Source organism: Coturnix japonica, chromosome 3 (assembly GCF_054131305.1).
Source record: "Coturnix japonica strain WE chromosome 3, WE-NBRP24, whole genome shotgun sequence".
Classification (NCBI taxonomy): Eukaryota; Metazoa; Chordata; class Aves; order Galliformes; family Phasianidae; genus Coturnix; species Coturnix japonica.
The window spans coordinates 60193537-60218057 of record NC_140665.1 but is presented as its reverse complement, the minus strand read 5'-3'; the positions used below and the strand labels follow the sequence as shown (position 1 = coordinate 60218057).

The 24521-nt window shown below is 37.7% G+C and overlaps 1 protein-coding gene across 1 annotated transcript in view; it reads left to right on the top strand.

Moving 5' to 3' along the window:
• Window positions 1-24521, top strand: part of SLC35F1 (solute carrier family 35 member F1) — a 217680-nt gene that overhangs the window by 105821 nt on the left and 87338 nt on the right. The window contains exon 2 of the mRNA XM_015858777.3: window positions 19324-19499. Coding sequence (XP_015714263.2) covers window positions 19324-19499 — 176 coding nt within the window. The remainder of the gene's footprint in view (window positions 1-19323; window positions 19500-24521) is intronic.

The window sequence follows — 24521 nt, the reverse complement described above, 5'->3', positions numbered from 1 at the left end:
ATGTATTCATTAGGAAGAAGTTTATGTTCGTTTAACATAATTAACATCCTTTTCCTAAGTGGAACGATTTCTTTTTCAGACTAGAAAGCCTTGCTTTCATAAGCAGATCATAACATGGGAAAACAGACATTGGGGAGACAAGAGAATTGCCAAGAATTGCCTGAGGACAGGATGCCAGAGCATGGCATGAAGTGTACATGCAAATATGGAGTATATGTAAATATCTCCTTCTCTGAAACACTAAAATGTCAAAGGCATATTCATCCAGTAAAATCATTACCTTTCACCATGAGCAAAAGGAAAATTCATAGTTTTTCTCACTGAAATATTGCTGCGTTCCACACAAAGAACTGTTGCTGCTAACTGAAAGGCTTCATGGCTGTGTGGGATTCCCAGTGTTCAGGGAGCCATCTCGGTTCATTCTCACAAGTTGCCAGTGGGCAATTTCCTCACAAGTCTATTCACTTTTTCTAAGGTGGAAGGGAGCATGCATTTCCATTGCTAAACAAAGTCAGAAAACCTAGATATCCTCAACCTAGTTAGTCAGTTAGTGATCTTTCACACTGGGTCTAGTAGCTCAATATTTGATGGATATTTGAGTCAAGAGGATAAAGAAAAGCAGGAGCACATTGTATGTCTTTCTAGAGAAAGTGGATCATGGCCCCCTTCTTAGTGATCTACTTGAAGTGGACTTTAAAGTTCCCAAGCTAGAAACAAGTTTGGAGCAGATTACCCAGTGGCACAGAAGTGTGCCCAACCAGGTTTCATCCTTTCCTGGTACTGGAGGGTTTTACTGAAAGTGATGAGACAGGAGGGACTGAGCTGAGTCCTTTTTTAATTACATGCATTTTAAAGTCCTTTCATAATGCCTGCTGTCTTCATCTTCACCATCCTGTCCTAGCGTAAATGAAGATTTCAGTGTTCAGTTAAGTCACCCTCCAAGTGTCCTTTTAGTTATCCCTGTTCAGCTCTGGGGAATGTACAAAGAACCATTTATTGCAAATGAAGGTAAAAATGAAGCAGGAAGGAATGCCGAAGAAGGCCTATCAACCTAGGCTGCAATGAAAAATACATTGTAGGTCATTCCAGCCTTTAAAAAAAACTGAGTATTAAGAGAGGAAATTTGCTTCCTGGGACTGCTGAAATCAGGAATAGAAATAATTCTAATTACATTCTAAATGATAGCATTATAAGACTTCCATGGGTGCCCTTTGGTTCATTTCCTTGCTATTTTTTTTCTCCATTTACTGCTAGCCTTGTATAGCCTTGTAGCAGGCACAGTTGCACGGTTCTTAAAAAAAAAAAAAGAAGTAGGAATAAAGAAGCTTTTTTCTTTTTTCTTTCCAGCAGCGAAACTTCCCATAGAAGCTGAACAACATCCTCTTTATCAAGATTATGGGTTTCCACATCTTGGCATACTATTTCTTTCCTTTAGTGAATGCCAGCAAGCTGAGCTAAGAGTGACAAAAATAGAGAATAAGGCACATATAGGGCCATACTTATGTCAAGAACATTTATTTGAATGAATAAGGCAAGGCACAACTTATATTTTAAACTACGAACCACACATACCTGTGTTTCAAAAGGTGACAATCTGTAACTTTCTGCCTTGCATTTGAAGAAACTGATATTATTCATTCATATCTGAATGAAAGAAAATGGCTGTCAATCTTTTGAGCCATTTTTAGAACAAATGTGTGGTGCCCAGCTCAGCCCATCTGTAGTGCAGTGCTGACTTGAATTGGCTTGTAGTGCTTAGACCCAGCTGTTATTAGCAAGAGAAATATGGACTGACAGTCTTTTGTATTATTCATGCTAAATATATTCTGCTGAATCATGAGAAAGCCTTTATGGAAAAATACACTCACAAATCAAGCACTTTCTGCTAAGAGGTTGAGTGTTTTTTCAATTCTCACTATCTCCATCTTGAAGTTGTGTCTTATGACATCAAGCACTGTAGCTGATTCTATCACATTGAGTGACTCAACGATTCAATGTGACTCAATGTCATTTGGTGTGAACTTGTGTTTTGTCAGGTTTGGACTGGACATTAGGCCAGTGTTTTTGCCAGCCACATGTAGTACAGGAGCAGGTTGTTCAGAAAAATTATGGGATTTCCATCCGTAGAGGTTTCTGAGAAGCAAAGCCAGGGTTGACCTGACATGCTGTTGTTGGTAATAGTACTTCTTTTGAGCAGGAGGGTGGGCTAGATGACCTCCAGTGTTCCCTTTGAATCATTATTTCTGTGATTCTGTATATTTCTCAATAAAAATGCATAGACTATGCTCTCATTTTCACTACACTTACTTTATCAAAGATCAAAAAACAAGCCATTATTTTTACAAGAAAAAAAGTAAGGCAGAATCAACACATATTTGTTCTATAAAATGCTAACCTTTTTAGTAGCAAAGATAAGGTTTTTTCCCTAGGTACACTGAAGAACAATACAACTGTTATTTCAGGGAAGCATCAGGGAGAGAGATTTTAATTTGAATCCAGCTGTTATTCCAATGACATTCAAAAGGTAGTGTGGGCCATAATAAGGAGCTAAAAACCTGTTGATCAATAGTCAGCATTGATTTCTCTTATCGATTTAAGTCAAACCAAGATCTGATTCTCTGGCACAAGTAGTTTGCAGCAATTAATTTCCTTTTAAGTCCTTCTCTGATGGTTCAAACACTATTTTTAAATTAATTGTGCTGGTTCTTTGCACAAAGATGAATTTTTCCATTTGTAGGAGCTTTAAAGAACTATAGACTTCTGGCACGTTTGAGTGCAAAACCTTTAGTTTGCAAAGAGAAAATGAGTGTTTTATTACCAAAGCAACTCAATTAGACTCATGTAACCCTGATCAGCTTTCTCACAGCTAAAACATTCTTTACTTGCTGTGGGGAATTACTAGAAAAAGATTTTCTTGCATGACTTGAAATAGTTCAAGCTATTGAAGCATGGTCTCTACTGAGCGGCATAGCGAAATATTCACCCCTATGCCATTTGATTTTTGGAAAATAATATTTAGTCAGTGTTGTGAAAGATCAGAACAGGTGGATAACAGTGAAACTGACTTTCATTTGTACTGCAGCAAAGTTTTCTAGGGTATGAAATTTTACTGATACTTAATGGAGCTGAGAAATGCCATCAGTCTCAGAATTACTTGCGTTTGAATGGATTTCTCTGCCTGAAAGCAGACATTCTTTAAATATTTCTCTGGTGTTGTCTTTTTAGTTTTTCTGGAAAGTGTCTCATACCATTTCTGAAAAGAACACCCAAAATATTCTACTTTCTAGTCAGTCACACTTTCATGACTACATTAAAAAATCAACACAAAGGCTTAAAATGCGTAAGTAATGGAAAAAAAAAAGGGGGGGGGGGAGATGGGAATTTATGTGCATCAGTATCTAAGGACTGTAGGAAATGTGGGGAGCAGAAGTAGAAGGCAGAACTGACATTGTTGTGGTTGGGGTTTGTTGTTCATACTGTCTTTGGGGGCAATGATGAATTTGTTTATTTAGTTTCAAGAGTGAAATGAGAAACGTTGAATGTTTCTGAGAAAGATGATTTATTATATGGCAACAGTGAAATACTTTCTGTTTCAATACTAAGGAAGATTCAAAACAAGGTGAATACTTGTAAATCAGCCAGGCAATACTACCTGCATCCAGAGGAGCTCTCAGTGTTGTTTATGTGTAGTGCAAAAGGGAGAGTAAGATTTTTTAGAATGCTACATTACTGCTCATTCTGGTTATGATTTGTCTGGTTTTGGGACACTCTGTCTTGTTCTGTTGTTCAAGATTGAAGAACAGTGATAAACTAGAGAAGTTCAAAAGAAAAGCCACAAGAACACTAAACGGAAGAATGCTATTTAGCGAAAGGCTGAAGAAACTTGACCTGTTCATTCTGACAAAATTAAGAGGTCACGTTAACAATTTCACATAGGCTTAGCAAATGTTGGTAACAGAAAATTAGAGAACAGTTGTATAATGAAAGTTGATTCTCGACAAATTCATCCCAGAAATAATAAATACAGATATTTAATAGTGAGGTAATTGATCTCTCGAGCAAGTTATCGAAACTATTGCTGGGCATTTTTAGGACAGTATTGAATGCCTTTATGAAATATATACTATGTTTCAAACAGGTATTAATTCTTAGAAGTCTCATGGCTTATGTTATGCTGCAGGTCAAACTAAATGGTCTTATGGATCTCTGCTGACATTTTAGTGTGTGATATCTATGTTCTTTTGTTGGAACACACATAGAGCTCAAGCTAGTCAAATGCAACCACAAACAACAAAAGCTTAAATAAGTACCTACAGTAACTGTATGCATTTGAATTTTCTTGTACTGATTTTTCTCAGCTGTGATTGTAACAGACAGCTTCACAAGAAAACCTTTGCTTGCAAAAAGGGTGTTCTATGGTAGCTTCCCCACCAGAGGAACTTTAGCCAGGATGCCAGCTGATGCCAAGTACAATTGGTAACCTGCTCTGCCTCATCTCTCTTAAAGACCTTCTGAGATCTTGGAACCATATTTTCCCACTTTTCAGCTAAACTCAAAGTTCAGTGATAGATTCTCTTTCCTGTTTTAACTTTTATGTGTGTGTAATCTCTGAGAAAAAAACATAAAATACTGTGGTGCTAGAAAGTCGAAACCATGACAGTTCAGGCTAGAAATAAAGTGTGAAAAATAATCTCTTAAAAATCTTAATAAGGAATTTTAAAAGTTCTATGCCCTGAAGTCAAACAAACTGGATGTCTTTCTGAAAGAGGGTTTTATGCAGAAAATGCTGATTTTTATTCCAGAGTGCTTTGGTCTGTGATATACCCAGGGCTAGACTGTATGAATGGGCTGTTTCCATTTTAATTTTAATACCAGGGTGGGTACAGGAGGAGTACCTGAGAGAAATCACTAGCAGGTGGAATATGGAAATGTTACCTCCTATACTAGGTGTGGAGTTAGCTGATGTATGAAAATGTACTCTCTGGGAGCTTCTTCACAAATTGTGAATCTTGTCTATGTTAGGTATGAAATTATGCCTGATGTTTTTCTCCTCAATAATGAAACAAAAAGGCACTTATTCCGGAAATCTCAATTATTAATGTCTCCAAGGAATTCTCAATGATAAATGATGTTTGGTTGCTGAGACTTTCAAGATTTGCCTTTCAAGTATCTGGGTATCTCTTTGTCCTTTTTCAATTGAATTAAGAAATAGAAACAGCTCCAAGTTCACCCCTACTGAGACTGGACACAGCATCTCTGAATTTTATCAATGTAAATTTCTCCTGCAAGTCACATTTTGATCTCAGAAACTGTGTATCAGTCAGATAAAAGTTTGCCTGTAAAGCCCCATGTGTATAGGTCACATTTGAAGTGGTTTAGTTTTTTGCAATTCACAAGGTCACCAATGTAAACCTTTGCTTTCAACGCACACATTTGGAATTACAGTCAATTTCTGTCCTGAAACAGAAGGAAGAGATGAAAATATTTACTAAATAAGATAGTGCTGAATGGGCACCATTTTTAAATGCCTGATGAGTTTCATCTAGTGAGAAGAGTTTCTTCAGTCAGGAGAAGGGAAAATGAAACTCAGCCTAAGCTCTGTTAGTGGAGCCTTATGAGAAGGAAAGCACAATGCTTTAGGAAACTGAAAATCAATATAACTGGTCAATGAAAGCATTTTCATTACAAAGAACCAAAAGCCATCACAGAGTACAAGGTTCACTTCAAATGGAAACAAGGCAAGTTAGTCTTTGACAGTTTCAAGAAAACTGTGAGAAATAAACTACAGTTAGAGACAGTCAATGTACTGTGCTTTTCTTTAAGGATTAAGAAAGTCTTGTTCACAAGAAGTTAGGAGAGGTTCCTTCCACAGAATTTTCTTGAGGAAATTATTTTTTACCACCTCCCACTTCCTATTCTGCTTTCTACATATCATATCCTACATATCTTATCATAGAATCACACAATCATAGAATGGCCTGGTGTGAAAAGGACCACGATGATCATCTAGTTTCATCCCCCCTGCTATGTGCAGGGTGGCCAACCATCAGACCAGGCTGCCCAGAGCCACATCCAGCCCAGCCTTGAATGCCTGCAGGGATGGGGCATCCACAGCCTCCTTGGTCAGCCTGTTCCAAGTCAGCAGCCCGTCTGTTTCCCAAGAAGCCTCATATTCATATTTGAACGTGAATTGTTTTGAGCATGCTGTGCTGACAAATCTGTGTGGTTTTGTGTTTTTGTGTCTTACCATGTTATTATGATCTTCATTCACTCGATGTTGTATGTAGAGTTGTAAAAACATTGACCTTTGTGCAATGTTTGTGTTGAAATGAATGTTACTGTCATTACCATTTCTTCACAAAGTCTTGTTTGAGAAAAGAAATGAAGTTTAGACTCCAGTAAGCATTTTGTTGAACAGTGTAATTGGGATTTTTAATTCTGATCTCTATGAGAAAACATAGTCTGTTCTGCCAAAAGTGGTACTGAAGCCAAAGCTCTTGAACTGTTTTAAATTAGAAGAGGATAAATTGATGATATAATGCATCTTCCTAATCTCTAATTTCCACAGTTTGATGAATTTTACTATAGCGTGTTTCATTAATATTATATAAGAAAATGATTTGCAGGCAAATTAAGTGGTTGACACAGGTACTAAATAATAAAAGCACAGAAATTAAGTGCAAACATGCAATTAATTACAAGATTAATGTCTCTCATCTGGTCCCATGATATCTCTCAAGTAAGCCTGCGAATACATAATCATATTAACTGAGCATGAAAACATTTATATGTACACCTTAATTGAATAATGATGATAGAAATTCTGTGTATCTCATTGCTGTGCACACTGGTGAAGTGTGATGTTCTCCAACAACTTAGACAGAAAAAATACAAAACCAGCATCTGAATGTCAGATTACTCTGATGTTTGAAGGGCCATATACTACCTACATTTACATACTAAGATGCATGCACTGAAGAAGCTGTAACAGAAATGTGAGCTGATCTGATGGACAGCGATACCAAAACATTCCTGTTGACTGACACTGTTTTGTTGAGTTACATTCTAGTTTAATCCACAGGTAAACTAATGACTGACTGGAAAAGCTACTTTATTTTGTTATGTCTGTGAAGTGTGTATTTGCTTTAAAACTCAGTATGTTCCTTATAAGGTAATCCACTCCAAACATAAATTACCCAATGCACATTGCATAATGTGTCAGACCCTTCTGGTTTGGTTGAAGTATGGCCTGCATAAATATAATCCCTTAAACCAGTGCATGTGCTGTAAGCGAGAGGTGTGACATTTGATTCACTCATGCAGCTTAGGAGAGAATTTCTGCCTTCTCTGTTTTTGTAATTTTTACTAGGAGAAAAAATATCAATAGAAAACGAAATACATATTGTTACAGTGAAATCCTATTTAATAGCTAACTTCAATTCTGAAAGGCAAGGAAATTCATAGTTAAGGCTGGGATTTCATCCTTCAGTTATAACAGCAGCCCAGCAATCCTGTTTTACACAGGTGCTTTTTGGAGAGCTATTGAATAGCACAGAAATGCTTCTTTTTTTAATGCTAACGGTGTTATTTGTTTCATGAACTTTTGTATCTCTAGCTATGTAAAGCTCTAGTACAGAGAATCTCAAATGCCATGCATGGACAGGACATGATTTAATCCTTCATTTTTCCCTCACACTTTTCATTTCAAATGTCAGCCTGACTCCCTGCTCTCCTCACACCAATTTCAGATTCAAACTGTTATGGGAGGGGAAATAAAATAGACTTGTTAGATGAAGGTTGTGATCATGCTTATATATAGCTGCCAGGTTAGAGGTCATCTGCTGAAGGAAATCTGTATGTCTGGGTTGATGCATTGCTGGATGCAATTTATGCAGGTTTTGAGAGGCCCCAGCTTTGGAGATGTGCCCTGTCTGGAAGGTACCTTCCTATGCTGGCTTCATGGAGGTGAGCTTCTACAGAGGGCCCTTGTCCTAAATCATAGAATTATAGCATACCCCAAATTAGAAATTACTAGTAAGGAAATGTAAGTGGGCTCATGCGAACTAGTTTCTAACCCACAGTGTCGGGCCCAAACATATTGCTGAATCAGCAGAAAATGGTACTGTAGCTGGACTTTGATTTTGGTCTATTTTTTGCTAGCTCAGGAGTGTGTTTTGGCCAGCCATCACCCAGTGTGTGGGAAGAAGGTCTTGTGTCAGCCACACACTGCAGCCTGTTTACAGTCCCATCATCACCTCAGCGCAGCTCCTCTGCTTGATGCCAAAAAGGCAAAAATATACTCAGTAAAAATTTCTACTGAAGACGATTGGTGATGTTTTCTTTTGTTGCATGTCCAGAATACGATGCTAATATTGTGGAGAAATTGTAAAGCAGTCTGGGAAGCAGTGAGAATGGACAGATAAGTGCCCTGCCTGAATGCCAGACCTCATTTATCTCCCACAAGAGGACCTTATAGCTCATTTTTTCTTCATGAGCTTCATTTTACTTTGAGTCATCACTCTCATCCTTTAGGTCATCACTGGCTTTGGTGGTATATTTGGCACCACAACAGGATTCTGTAGGCTGCAAGTTTCACTGTTCTGCCCTCTAAAAATTGGCAGGTTAATGTTTCCCAGAACACTTTTTTTCGCTATATATATATATATATATATTTCAAACACCTTGCAATTTTAAATTATATTAAAAACAGCAATATTGGAATCAGTGCCCTTATGTTTTTTCAACGGATCCTGTTCCATCATTTTGTGTCAGGTCTGCAATAAATGTGCATTGCTGGCAGAGGCGGTTATGCTGTTTCACTGAATTGAAAGGAATAGGAAGAGAGAGATTTATCTTGGAGCCCAGGGGTGGAGCAGTAAACCAGAACCATTTTACTCATGCTTACAAATGGAAAAGACTGTTGCAAAGAGCTGGACTTTTTGTTTAGCAGGAGGTGGTTTCTCTTCAACTGTAACTTCTGCTTTAAATATCTTCTTTTTTTCTCTTTCATTTTTTAATTATTTGGAATAGAAGTCTAAATGCGGATGCAGAAATTTGGACCTTGAGGTAGTTTTGGCTGTGTAATGGCTGTCGCAATTCACTCTTGAGAGTGCTGTGCCTCAGTAGTTGGTTTTGAGCTGGAGCACAAGCTTCTTGCCCAGAAGGAAGTACCAAGCTTTGTGAAAAGGCCTAACCCTTAAAGTGTTTGCCTAAGTGGCTTTGGTGGTGTCCTTGTTCTGAGGAACTTGAATTTGCATCTTCCTACCACCAAAATAGATGTAGATCCGATGAGGGTATTTCCAGTTCATCCTTAGTGATGACGTTGTGCCACCATGAAAGTAAGTATGTGGGATTCACAGACAAGTAGAGTGCAGAGAGAACATTTGCTCCAAAGGGAAAAATCCTGTCCTTCATGCATTAAAGAACTGCTGGAGGGAAAAGAAAAAAAAAAAAAAAAAAAAAAAAAAAGAAAGAAAGAAAGAAAAGAAAAAGAAGCATGAAATTTTAATGTCCTTGCATTTGTTGTAATATCCATGAGCAAGCAACTTTGAGCATTACCACTGCTTGAGGGACTGCAAAGTGAGGCTGTAGGAATACCAACCCACCCATGGGAAATACCGAAAGAAGGTCAGGGCCTCCAAGAGTCTGTCAGAATGAGCCACAGGCGCACAGGCATCTCTGCTTTGAAGTAGATGGAGATCTGGGACAGTGTGCAGCAGCTTACTGCTGTCTTTGGTGAATTGCTAATGTATCTTTCACCTTTCAGTATCAGTGATGCAATTAAAGGGCCAGTTTTCAGAGATGAACGTAAGAGTATTTTTGTTATGATTTATATTACTTGTTTTAAGCATGTAGATGATAGTTCAAATTCACAGTAAAGAAGATTCAGGTTTATGGAAGCTACATGTGTATATTGGCCCATGGAAGCAGGGATTTTTCAACTTTTCAGTGTTTCAATATTATCCAATTACTGATAAGTACCAGAAAAATTGAAAAAAATATTACAGTTATGCTCTGAAAAAAATTAAGTATGCATAATTTTAGCCAAGAAAAAGATCTTACAAAAACCAAATCATTATTATTTTTTTAATTATAGTTTTACAACATATATTATACACTTTCTGGAATGGAGTCATTGTTATTTAATGTCTGCTGATTGGAGATATGCTTATAGATAGATAGATAGATAGATAGATAGATAGATAGATAGATAGATAGATAGATAAAACCTGAGATATATATATATATATATATATATAAGTCTACATCTTATAATAGCTGAGCTAGTAGTTCTAGTTCTCCAAAATCCAGCTTCCACCTTTGTAGACATTTCCATACTCATAGCTGTCATTTTTTTTAACCTCCTATTATTTATTTATTTATTTGAGAAAGAAATAAGGAATAATCACTTCAAGCACCTAATTGTAGATACACAACCCGTCCTCGGTAGTTACACATTTCACAGGGCCAGAAATGTGAAAATAACTTTTGCAATTTTCAGGAGCATCAGAAATAATCTGACTTCATCTTTCATACCATCATACTGACTTACATATATAGAATTTTCAAGCAACTCAACCTCATTTCCTAAGCCTTTACTTCTTGTTTTTGACAAAAGTGAATTAGGTTACACTAGCATTTGTCATCTGAGGAATCTTAAGTCATTTGAGCTCGTTTGCAATCAAAGCACTCAATCAAGATTGGCTTATCCATGGCTGGGTACAGCAGGAACTGTAATGCTTCTAACCTGCTGCTTTATCAACTGTCTCTCAATAGCTGTAAGACTTAGACCATAAACCCCCATCAGTTTAAACTGTATTAGCATTGTACAGTAATAGCAAGAGAGCAATAAGAAGTGATGTTGTACTTTTAGGGCACTAGTGAGCTATTTTTCTTGAAGTTGGAATCATCCCAGTCTATTACTGTGCATTGCTCCTTTGAGGAAACCAGGAGCTAATGATGATCTTAGCCGAACAGAAACTTTAAAACCTGTTTCTCATATTATCTAAAAATATTAATCACTGTATTTATAATGTCCTGTGCCTTAGGCATAAAAACCACTCCAAGTGAGATGAGCTAATAAAACTTGACAGAGAACTTCGTTTTTCTCTGAGAGAGAGTAGTCATTCCTTTCACTTCCCAATTTGCTCTAACATCTGACAGCTCAAACTCACACATTTGAATCAGAGTAAGAGGAAATATCTGTCTCATAAAAAATCAGTTTATTTTTGAGCTTTATTCTTGAGTTATAAAAGTAATGGCAATCCAGCTTTTCTAGCAGCCCAGTGCCTCTCTTGAATACTAAAACATAGTGTTTTCAGGAGCTCTCATGTTTCATGTTTCAAATGCAGTTCTACTCTGAGTTATTACAGCTCATCTTAATCCATAAGTGATTTCCAGATTTTATTTCTAAAGTTTGAATTCATTTTTGGAAGATTATGGAAGAAGAGCTACTTTAGGAAAAGTACTGTGGTCCTCAATTAGTGTTTGTAACTATTTTTTGTTAGCTTTTGTGTAGAAAGTTAGTTTTATCTTTATTCCAATCTACATCAAATTTTTATATCTAAGATTTCAAGTAGTTTTAGAGCATGTGTGGCAGTTTGTAGAAGTTTATAGGCTGCAGTTAGTATCAGTCTTTGCCAAAATAATAGAATTATTTTCTTGTATGGTCATCTGTAATTTTATTTCTGATTACATCAGAGAGACTGGGATACTTCCACTCTACTCTGTAGTTCCTAGACTGGGACACTGCTAAATACATATAGGGAGAGTCCTTCACTTTTGCAAGGGAAGAAGCCTACAGTCTTCTAAGCCCTGCTGTGATTCGTAGTTGAAAAAGCACTAACTACGACATGGCTGTTTTTAAGGCAGCTGTTTCAAAACTCAGGTGGGTTTTAGTATATACTTGCTTTTTTTTTCTTTATAATCTTGCTGGTAGGATGAAGCCGACTATTAACAAATTTCATGAAGAAAAGTGACTATGCACAGATTTGTCTGTAATGACTTACCACTGAGCTCCATCAGGATAACAGCCTGGAAATTTTTTGTCTTCCCTTTGCTATTTTTAAATGCATGTTTTATTAAAAAATAAAAATAAGAAGTCCTTCGTTTGCTCTTTCAGTCCCTGCAACAAATTATCTCAGCAGTGTATTTCTAAATTTGAAATGTGGGGGTAAGATTTATAAGAAAATTTTTAAAGTATTTCCAGTTCCTTTGATATTAAAAGAACTGGAAAACACATGCAGTTGTGAGCAAGTGTTTGTGAACTTGTGTAAAATCTTATAATAAATGGAATGCATTTTCAAGCAATGCTGTAGTAGGAAATTCATAAAATTCGGGAAATTTATTAGGTAAGATCTCATATTAAGTGGCTGTTCAGAGACACTTCAGACTTTTGGAATATATGATTCTACTTTCTTTTTATCAGAACCCAGCAATCTGTGGCAGCCCCTCAAGCTGTTACAAGAAGAAGAGCTGACTCAGCCACTGATTTGAGGTGGATGCACCGAGACCTTCAGTTTTAGTGAGCTCCCAGAATACGCTCTAGCATTCAAGCAGAATTGTATAAAACAGAAAAGAATGGTTTAAAATACAGAAAAATGAAAATAGACCTGAGAACAAATGAAGCTAGGAAAGCAAAAAGGGCAAAACTGTCTTCTTGCCTAGTGTATTCTTCCAGTTATATTGGTGGTTGCTATGGCTTCTCCAGCCCTTGGGAAGTCCTGTTCATGTGCCCAGGTCTGGCCAGTCATTCCCTGTTCCTTGTGGCTGTCCTTGGGTCTCAGCATAAGCTGCAAGCTTCAGCTCCATGCTGGGACCCTCCTTTGCTTATCCATGCCTTGCCATCTCAACAGCCCTCTCATTGGAGCCACCGAAGGAAGGAACAATCCCACTTCCCTCTCTTGAAGCCCAATTGAGACAGTGATATTATAGGATTGTAATGGATAGCTAAGAACATGGAGACACAAGCAATACTGTGCAATATTGGAGCTGCACCACACTGAAGAAAGTAACTGTAAAATCTTGTTTTCACTGTTCAGAGTTGGAATGCAAGTAGGGAGGAAGTGGGGGGCTGGAGTGGTGGGAAGGTGGTGACAGCAAGTCACAGAACTCTCTTCCTCTCCCCAGTGTAAGGCATAAAGACTTTAAAACAATGAGAAAGACTGAATTTTGAACTTGCTGCCCACCTGAAAGGACTCAAAGACTTGGTTAAAAAAAAAAAAAAAAAAGAAAAAAAAGAAAGGCCTTAGCATTTTACTCCTCTACTGGCTTTTCTTCATTAAAAAAAGGCCTAGGTCTTCAAAGCCTGGAGCTTTTCAGACCAGGATGAAGATTTGAGCTGCATGGAGACCACAGTGCTGTCCTCTTGTGAAGAGATTAAAGTGTTCACGTTTGGAAAATAAAGAGCTAATCCTCTCAAGACACTGCATAGAAACCGCATTTCTTTTGAGCATCAGTGGGAGCTGGAGGTACTTTGCAACTAACCAGCTATAAAATTCACCCTTTGTACTGAGATCAAGTATACAGCCTTCACATCATTTAAATGCAACTGAAGATTTCCAAATAATGACTCAGTAGGAATTAAGTGATGGATAGACTTGTTCTTGCATAGTTTTCACTCTCTGATTTGTAGGGTAATATTAGACTTATTCATATTCTAATTTGGTATGCGATTTCAGCTAAGATTCACACTTTGGTGTTTCACTATTCAGTTATGCTTTATGCCTATATTCTGAAAATATTTTAGGCTGATTTGTTCTTCTCTACCAGAAATAGAAAAATACAGTATTTGGTGTAGATCTTCAAGCCTACCACATTTTCTTCAGGCATTGTCCAATATGATCATGGAAGATGTACATTATAGGTCTTGTTGACTAATAAAATAGATGTGGTATATGCGCTAATGGTGTTATCGGCAATATATATGTGGGGGACCTTGCTTACTTTTTAGTACTTTTTACTAGAGACTATCATGGCTACTTCTGTAAATTATTATGAAATTTCATGCAGATGCTTTAATACAGTAATTGAAGATACTTGCTTCAGTCCTTCCCTTACTAAGAGGCAGAGAGGAAAGAAATTTGCATTTGTCAATGTATAGGATTTTTCCCCCTGTGAAATAGACGTTTCAGAATGATAGGGGGAAAAATGGAAAGTTGCTGTGCAAAATTAGTAGAGAATCTTTTTTTTTCTAGGTATGATCAGTTCCTGAGCAATGAAGGACTAATAGGTCTCAAGCATATGATCGTCTTGGAAAAGGTTTTAGAAAATCTTGTTCATTTATTATTTTTAAGGCTGCCTGTGTGCATTAAGTGCTAACAGGAAAACATGGAACCAATGTCTGTGGCCTTTTTAGGCAGCCATTTAAATGTGGGGGGTTGCTGCCACAGAAGCAGTTGGACCCTGGGGGTTTTGGTGTTTGAGTTTTTATCACATGTGCTTTGGCATGTTTTCCTGTAGAAATTTCTGTTGGTCCATGTTTTAGATTCCATATTCAACTTGAGATGTTTAAAGAAATTTGGCCTGTTTCTCATAGGTGTGTATGCTCAGCTCACTTTTAATCTATGTAAAGTTTTTAAGACTGATGTATTTTTTCTTGTACTCCTATACATACGAAACATACTAAGCATACTAAAATGTACTGAAGTGACAAAGCCTGGCAAGATTACAGTGCTGTGACAGACATCATCAGTTTAGCTATGACATAACAGCAGTCAGTCTCTAAATGAAGTGTGTCTGTTTTTACTTTTTTAAAATATATGCTTGGAACATTCAGAAAGAGAACTATGTATAGCAGCCATTATCATCATGCAGAAGGTGTCGTCCTGCCTGCAAGCCTGCTCTATCAGTGCTAGAGAGCAACCTGTACAGAGCAGTTTGTCTAGTGAAATCTCAGCTCAGGAAATGGATTGCTAATCTCTCATCTGCTGGAGCCTGTGGCATGCTGACGGATCAGCACACCTCTTGCTAAAGATTAAAAGTACTGATAGACACTGTTCTTTATTGCGTCTTTAACTGATACAGTGGGAATCTATCAGTGGAAAGAGACCAAATAAAGTGCAAAAGAGAGGAGGGAAAGCAGTTAACGTAAAAAAAAAAATAATAAAAAAATTCTGACATGATTTAAATCAGATTTAAAACAAGATTTAGTGTCAGAATAAAACAGTCCCAAATGTTTACATCACTTTGTCACCTTTTACTTGTCACTGATTCATCCAGCATATGGCAGCTATGGTTTTGTGGGCCATTCTGAACATTGCACTGCATTGATTTGTGTTGTAATGTTGTGGTGTTTCAATATTTTGGGGAGAATGTGGAAGTATACTAGTAGTCAATGCTAAATGTGCTAACCTTTTGAAAAATAATTACCTGAGGATCATAGGATCACAGAATCATAGAATGGCCTGGGTTGAAAAGGCCCACAAGGATCATTTAGTTTAACCCCTCTGCTATGTGCTGCGTCACCAACCACCAGACCAGGCTGCCCAGAGCCACATCCACCCTGGCTATGCGATTAGTACTTTGATTCATGCCAGTGTGCATGTGCTCGGAACCAAACATGAACTTCAGAGTTGCTTTGATACAAGAATATCTGCCTTCAAAGGTCTATGGCATTATCATGTATGATAAAGTCAGAGAAACTCAACTCAGCTGACAGAAACATTCATATGCTTGGAGAAGCAAGTAATATGACACACGGCAGCTGCCAGCCTGAGCATTTAAACAGAACTGAATGGTCCCAAAGTAAAGGTGATGCTTTATCTTTTGGCACTATTTCTTAAGAAGCTGTAAAGAAGTATTGTTTAATCTCTTTAATTTATCATAAAACACAGACGATAGATGCCTAGCCATGTAATGTATGGCAATTTAGGAGCAATTCTCACCTATTTCTTCCTTCATAATATAGATCCAACTCAGTTGCAAACATTAGGCATTAACTAGCAAGTGTGTCTACGCCAAAATAAATGTGATTGTTTCCAATACAGGATTTTAATGCACATTCCAGAAAAAAATAATAATTGAGAAGTGGGTTTTAAATTGGTGTTTTATGGGAGAAGAATGTCTTCTGTTTGCTCTGTATTAGTTAGCTAGTATCACGAGCTCATGAGATCCAAGTTCAGCAGTAAGCAGAAGATTTCCTGCTTTAACATGGCTTGGGACGACACTGTTGATCCTAGCAGGGGCTCAACACTCAACTATTAAGAAACTGGTCTTTAACAGGTCAAAAACCTCAATTCTATGAAATTTTTTGTAGTGACAGTCTTGTGCTCTGTTTGAAGGCCCTCAAACCATACACGTTTTCTTCAGTGTATGAGTGAATGTCACTTCCCCAGTTAACAAATACCGCTGAAGCCATTGTGACAGACCAAAGGCTTAGGGAAGATATCATCCTCTTTGTGCCAGTCCTTGAGTGGTGAAGAGAATAAAAAACCAACAGGGAAAACTGATACAGATATGTTGGATATATACCATGCTGGCTGTTTCACAATATTTAGGAAAGATACTGTCTAATGAGTGCCAGAGGTGACAGCAGTGAGTTTCTTGCTTTATCCTGTCTAAAGGAAGTGGTAGGTTTTCCACAGCCATTGAAAGCTTTCTTTTAAAAATGTTTGCCTTCATTCTGCTTGCATTCATTCTCCTTACCAAAGGATGGTTATGTTGTTATGCTTTTCTAGGTATTAAAGGCTTGGGAGCTAAGACTCTTTTATTATTTGATCATTGCTGTCAGGAAAAATGAAAGAGCATATCAGGCATTTTCTGTACAATTCAGGCACCTTATGTTAGTTTTTAAGGTTATCCAAATATTATATTATTCTTTATTACTGCTTTATGACATTGCCACTATAAACTGGCATTTGTTTCTACTTTTCTTATTGGAGAGAAATGAGTTTTCTTCCATTCACCCAATGAAACAATCAGCATTTTGTTGATTTTGTGATTTAGTTTCTCTTACTTATTCATTCCACCAAGTAGTTTTACCAAGTAGTGTTTAACATCAATCGCAACCTATACTGATGAAGAGGAGTATACCACATTTTCTGTGCTCTTATGTGCTATTCATGTCAACAATGGGCCTACATTTTGGTATGGAAGAAGTGTGGGTGTGAAGGGAGTTAGAAATAATGACGAGGTATAAAACGGATCGTTCTTGCTTGAAATCTGAATACTTTATGGACCTTTGAATTAGTTCTGCTTAAATATCTAATTTCTTTTTCCCTAAAGGGACAGAAATATAGCAAGATATATATATATTCACCTTATATATCACTGTGAAATGTCCTGCTATGTTCTGGATGGAGAAGGAACTCTACAGCTTGATTTCAGAATGTATTTTCTTACGTAATTTAAAGAAATAAAAGTATGCGTAATAGCTAGAGGCAAGCAATACATATGTATTCAGTGTCATTTGTGTAGTTGATGTTTTGGAAGGCAGTGGACTTTACAGGACTACTTCTGTAGGTCTTCCACAACAAATATTTTCAATATTATTTAAAACTGTTGCTGTTCAAATGACAGTTTTTACTTACATACTAACTCAAGCCACAGAGACTATATATACTAATCCACAAGTAGACTTTACTTACAAACTGGGAGGGGTTCTAGTTCTTAGCCTTGATTCTTGCCTATGTCTGCTTTTGTTGAGCTCCTAATTACCTTCTTTCTTCACTGCAATTTCAGTAGTGCAATAGTGGGTGGAATTTGTGAGCCCCCCCAAAATGGAATGATAAGTGGTGTCCACTAGTCAACTACTGTATGGAGTACGGAATTTATTGGAAAAATCCTTTCATAAATGATTAAATGAGGATGTATTCAGCTTTCTGTAAATCTCCGCAGGGTCCAAGATACTTCTATCCAGAACAGGTACAGTGCCACAATGAGTGTAATACAATACATGTTAACGGGCATGGCTGAGATACAGAGGACAGTAAATAATTACCTGCATCCTCTGTGAAACAGGAACACCTTTAGAGATGCAGGTTTACAAACTTTCAGTTTATTACTGAATTTAAACTACAAAAAAGAATAGTAGGCAAGAGGACAGTACTGCATGAATCTTCACTGTAGGGCAGACATTAAAAACCCAACTGCTTGAAGGACTAACATACAAGTTTACAAGACTAATATGTGAATTTAAATTGCAGTCACTATTCAGATTTCCTACTCCCCATCAACAGCATCGTAGGTAGTGGCAGAAGCTGACGATCTGTTATTTTCACAGTATTGATGTCTCAGTCTCAGATATCACCTCTGTTGAGTGTTTGTTTCACACTGTTTTGCAGTACAGTGAGTAATATAGAAGTGGAGGCAGTAGTTGTGGAATCGTACTTTCTACTTATTCAGCAGTCTGCCATCAAAACACAGGGTTTAACACAATAAAGTTTGTTCCCTTCCTATCTGTGTCAGACTGTTTGTCAGTGAGGTATGTTAGATAAATGTAACTACCCAGCCTCTTGTGCTTTCTGGTATTTGCTTGGTTGAATCACGCCATGACTGACACTGAGACACATTAGTGGGAGGATTGTTTACGAGAAGAAGGAAAACAAATTTGACACTTGAGTTTACAAGGGAAGTTGTTGCTGGAGCACAGATGCTCACTGCCACCAAACACTCACAGCTGAGGTCAGGGAAATCTGTCATGGAAAGCAAAGCAGCTTTGAAGCAATGCTATTTTATTGGCTGGCAGAAGAAAGCACACATGAATTACTGTTACACCTGAGCAGAAGGCTTCCCTCTTTCCTTTATTTCCTTAGGATTGCCTAACATCCTTTTTTTTTTTTTTCATACCATAAATACCATAAAATGCTCAGTAAATTCGTGTTGGTGGTGAAACATGATATCCTTTCACACCAGAGGGAATTCTTTCTTTGTGGTTTTCTGTCTGGCTACTGAGTCCTGGAAGAGCTGCAATTCCAGCCTTAGCTGAAGGACTGAGGAGTATCCTAGGTCCTTCTGGTAGGGAAAACACTAGAAGAAAAAGGTGCTGTATTATAAATGGTAACTGATCAGGGTGCTGATTAAATGATAACTATTATTTAATCTTTGTGAAAAGAGAAATGTGAAATTAAATGGTAGAGGTTTACCACATACTGCTACTTAATATGTATATAAAAGATGGTGTGTTCAGGGGATGTTAGGCAAGTGATGAGTACAGAAATGATGGATGCTTTACATCAGCAACACCCAGCAGATACCTTGTTGACTGAAGCACTGTTTCCCTTCTGTCTTAACACTTCTGAACACGATTCTTGGATAAGAGTAAGCATTTCCTGCACAGTGAGGAAGCTCAGTGTTTTATGTCTGTGCTTTTCTCATTCCTTTTAGGGATCTCTTGCTGTCTGTGGCTCTTGGCCAGGTACTCTCACTCCTTATCTGTGGCATTGGACTCACGAGCAAGTATTTGTCAGAAGATTTCCATGCCAACACACCTGTTTTTCAGAGCTTCCTCAATTATATCCTTCTATTCTTGGTCTACACAACAACACTAGCTGTCAGACAAGGTAAGTGTCTATCTATGCAACTCATAATGTTTTGTGTAAGACAGTGGTGATGAAGCCTTTTCAGAACAATAAATGAGTTATGCTTAAGTGTGATCTAGACACATCACATTAATATTTATATTTACACTGCCTAGTAAAGTACATTAGATAAACTAAAAAAAAAAACAAACAAACCAACAACCAAAACACCCTCCTAAGTCTTTATTAATAAAGAATGAATCGACAGACTCAGGATTAGGGTTAGATTCAAGGATAGGGCCTCTACCTATATGCAGAAAAAAAGCACTGGTACTTTTTACATCCTAAATATTTTTTTAGGAATGCTCTTCTTGCTGCTCTGGAACTACAGCCGTACATTCAGGGTTTGTTTTCTAGATCTAACTGCATGACTTACTGGGAAATATTAGTATGCTCTACATCTTATGTAGGTTAAGGAGAGCTCAGAAACAAGCAAAGAAGAGTTCTCTTGTTCTAGTTGCTCATCAAAGTGACTCAGTAGTTCATGAACTATTAGCAGCCAATTTTGAGTGTTTTGGAAGTAGGAGGTAAAGGGAGGGAATTTGGGGTGCTGTCTCTCTGTGATGCTGGGTGGGCAAAGCAGTTGTACAGCCCTGCTGCTGTTCTGGGACAGGGCTTGTGTAAACAATCTGGCCCCAAAAATGAGAAACACATCTAAGTGCACTTCAGTACCATATGCAAAATGATCCTCTGTTTAATAGTCTATATGTAATACAGGTTTTTGGTGCCTTCCCTTCCCATCCCTCCCTTCTCTGTGACTTCTTGTTAAGATGAGGTATGGGAGATGAAGGCATTTAAGTAATTTCTCATCCACTCATTTTTTCATAATTGTTTTATTTCATCTTTACAAAACACATGGGCTAGAAGCTGTAGGGGAGGTATTAGGTCACAGCTTGAACTGGTGATTGAGCACCTGGTGAAGGAGCGTTGTTGGCCCAGGGAGTGCAGACAAACTGCGTCTATGCTCCCTGTGTGATCAGAAGAGGTAGACCCACAGTGAAGTTGCCCTGGGCTCTTATAAGGGCCAGCCACTAATAGGAGAGCATTTCTTGGACCTAGGCTGCTTTCTGAAGAAGGATGGTTACGTAGTCAAGGAGATATTTCACCAGCTGGGTGAGTTCCACTCCTGTTTCTGTATATGACTACCTGTGAATAGTTTGCCTAATATTGTCAAGACCCTGTCAGAAGCAATTTTGCTTATTCATGAGCAGAACAGGAGTGAGATAAGAGAACAAAAATATCACTTGCTTTCCTGATTGTCTTCTCCTGAGAGAAGGAGGGAAGGGCTCTGTTAAGGGAAACCACTAGGATATGTATTAGGCCCCAGAACGTCTGTTAGCATGTTGAGGGGGCTCACATTTCTTATAGGAGCAAATAGTTCTGGATTGTTCTTTGATGTTAGATCTTTGATGATTTGGGAGCAACCCTGAAGCTTAAGTTCTTCAGTGTCATACGACTCTGTAAAGTATGAAAGTGTTCTAGAACAATAAGGGTTTACAATAAGGGATTATAAAATTATTATTATTATAAAAAAATAAAATTAAAAACATACCACTCTGCTACAGCAGAAAGTACCTAAATGTACTACAACTGGAGTTTTACAGAACTTTTGCTATGTTGACTGTTTTTAATAAACAGTGGAGATCAAACAGCTGAGGAAATGTTCCCTCTTCCATAAGGAAGAATTGTTCAGTGTCTCAGTCTTGGAATTTCAGTTGCGTAGGGGGAAGAAACAACACATGCTTTTCTCTGCAAAAAGCTTAGAATGTGTATTAGTAGTATCTTCCTGGAGAACCGTGCTATAAAATAGGCCTTCTGAGCGGAGGATTGCCTAGCTGTTGGCAAAATCTATTCTAAAAATGCTCTCCTCGGGACTGATATAGATTTTGTGGGAGCTAAGTCTCCGTGACTTTTAAATAGATTTAGAAAAAAAACAAACACAAGAAAACAGAATTATGGGAGGATACACAGGCTAGAAATCTGCTCTGTATTACAGTGCCTTGTTTAGAGTGCTGTTTGATGCCCAGTATACATTTACTTTCAATAACACTATCAAGCTCTATGTTTTACACACATAAAAGTTCCCCAGCCTCTACTTAATTAAAATAATTTTCTGTTTATAAATGGAGTGACTGATTAAAGAGAGTTTGTTGGGGTGCACTTTAGTTCCAGTAAGGTAGGTTTGGGAACTGAGTGGGGAACTGTTGGTGTAAGGTCAAAATATGTTTTGGATGTGTGAGAATGGCTGGGGAAGATCTTTGAAGAGGCTTGCAGTTAAATATGGAGCATACAAACAACCAGAGCATGACATAATGGGTACCAGTGGGATAATCTGTAAAAGGACTATCAGAAGAAAGCTATAAAAAAAACAGAGATGGTTTGGCTTAGTGTACAAAAAAATCTAGAACAAAATTAGTTACTGAAGTAATGAAATCCACTATCCAGGCACACACTGTAGCATTCTTGCTGAGTGGCAGAGCAGTATACAGCCAACCCATTTACTCAGCATTTAATAATGCCAAATGATTGAGCTTGGCATTCTTTTTGCTTGTGTATTTACTCAAATTCATTATCTGTGTTTGTTCCACTAAGGCAGTTTTTCTAGCAGCTCTAACCATTTGGCTTCATTAGCAGGTAGAAGTCACATAAGTTTTATTACTTTTATACAGACTAATTTTGTTCTAAGTTATGTTTCATTTTTTTTGTAATCAATTGCAGTTCTCCTAGTTTGTATGCCAGGTTTAAGATTTTAAAAATACCTTCTTTCTCCTTCAGGATTCAAACCATTGTAAGTTGGCTGGGAGTCAAAAATAACTGTATGCCATTGTCTTTCTCTTCGCTTGCTTTTCTGGCTTCTGGGGTTTTGCAGGGATGTACTTGCCAAGAAGCAGTCACTTGACTTAGCCAAAGAAAACCTTAATTCTCTGTAGGAGAAGATGTTTGTGCAGACATTCTTCACAGTGAGGAGTGCACATGCTCAGATGTGCAGAGAAGCAGGTAGCCACTTAGCTGCAAATGTGTACCCACTATTGCTTCCAGTCAAATACTCTTTAATGCACCAGTGTTTGTGTGCTGAGGTCTGAATATAATTTTTAGGAGTTTTTTTTTTTATGAAAACAATGCTATAAATTTTGTCACTTAAGCAGCGTTATCACACAATGAATATCATTGCTTCATCTGGTTGATATCAGCCAAATATTGAATAACTAACAAGGAAACCCTCAGTTCTTCATCTTGAAGTAAATTCTTCTCTGTTTTCACAGCCAAAGCCTGTGTTTGTCCATGTTAACACCTCTGAGTTGAGGTTTTAGCATGTATTGGCTCAGTCCCCTTGTCAACAGGGGATTCTGCTTAGTGAGATCTTGTCAGAACACTACCTGATAGTCCTCTGGGTCATATGTTATTACTAACTGAGGAAAAGTCTTTTTCTATCAGGAAGAAAAGCCTTCTCTCGATGAAATGAAGCTATGTGATATATAACTGTGGTAGAGGTTTTAGCACCTTAAAAAGCAGTGAGTGGGAAACAGTCCATAGTGGAACAAAAGGTGTTTATTATGAACAGTCAACATGAGTGCAAGCATCAGCCGCTTGCAACCAAAAATAGATTACTTCTAAAAACCACCTCACATATGTTACAAATGAAAACAGTGCATCTACTAGGTGTTAGTTCTTAAAAAGAGAAAAAATGTGAAGCTGATATATATATATTTTATTATCCTGGAACACAAGGGATGAGGGTGTTTTGAACATGGTGGGAGTATAAAGCCTTAAGGGCCAAATTCTGCATGAGTAGCATGCCACAGTGCAAGTCCCTCTAATTTCAGTGCAATAAGTTAGTATTTTCTGGGCACCATTTGTGAGAGGTGGCAATAATTTGATAATTCAGAATAGGTTTTATGAAATAGCTTTATGTATGAATGGGTTCTGCTTCTAGACAGAGGTTATAGCATATGTTAATGCAAACATAGCTTTCACTGGAATAACTGTAATGTCTTAGATATGACAAATAATCAGATCCAGTCTGTGCCGCTAAGTTAATACAGAGACCTTCGTCTCTCTTACAGACTGCAGTCATGTCACTAGAATTTGATTTCTTTTTATGCATTTTTGTCTTGGACTTGTTTATGACCTTAGTATCTCAATCGTATGTAAATTAACAATTCATCTGCTATTCAGATATGTATCCTCATTTAGATACATGGGGAGGAAAAAATGACCGTAACATCCTTTCCGCTTCCCCGGAATAGCTGAAATGGGATACTTGAAGGAAAGTATAACACTTTATAGTCATTGGTTACTTTTACTGCAGTTGATGGCAGTTTTTTATTGAATGATACTCCTATGGATGGATGTCTCTTTATTTTCATTCAGTTTCATTCCACTAGCAGTGTTATCTCAAAGCTAGTATTATGCAGTTAACTTTGATAGATATACCGTAATTTTTTCAATATTAACACATTTTTTGTAGGCTGCCCTTGAGAATACATCTGGGAAACAAAGGAAGTACATGATTTAACCTGATCAGACTATCTTACGTATAAGGTACTTTAGGCAATATGTGTTTTACCACTGAGGTGAAGTCTTCCTGAAAGGCATCAATCCTGTTAGCATTTTCAAAGAGATGCCTTCAGAAATATAGGGCCTCCTGTTTGTTTAGGAGGACAGGGAGCGATTTTGATTAGCAAACATACGTTGCATCATTGTTCAGATTCCTTAGCAGGTTTGTGTCTCTGCTGCGTAACGAAGATCTTGTTGATGCATTCTGTGTTGGATCGAGTCCCCATAGCTCTAGACATACTGCTTTATGGTCTTCCCTGCTTATGACAGAAGTGTTACTCAGTCTCTAAAGACAGTATGTTGGTGAGGCCACACCCAGCCTCTGCATTGCAAACACATTGCTGCATTTCCCCTTGAAACCTGAGGGAAATGAGTATCAATTTGTCCAGGCTTCTCCTAGTCCACCTACTGCAAAGGGACGGGCTAAATGTGTTGTAAATATGAAGC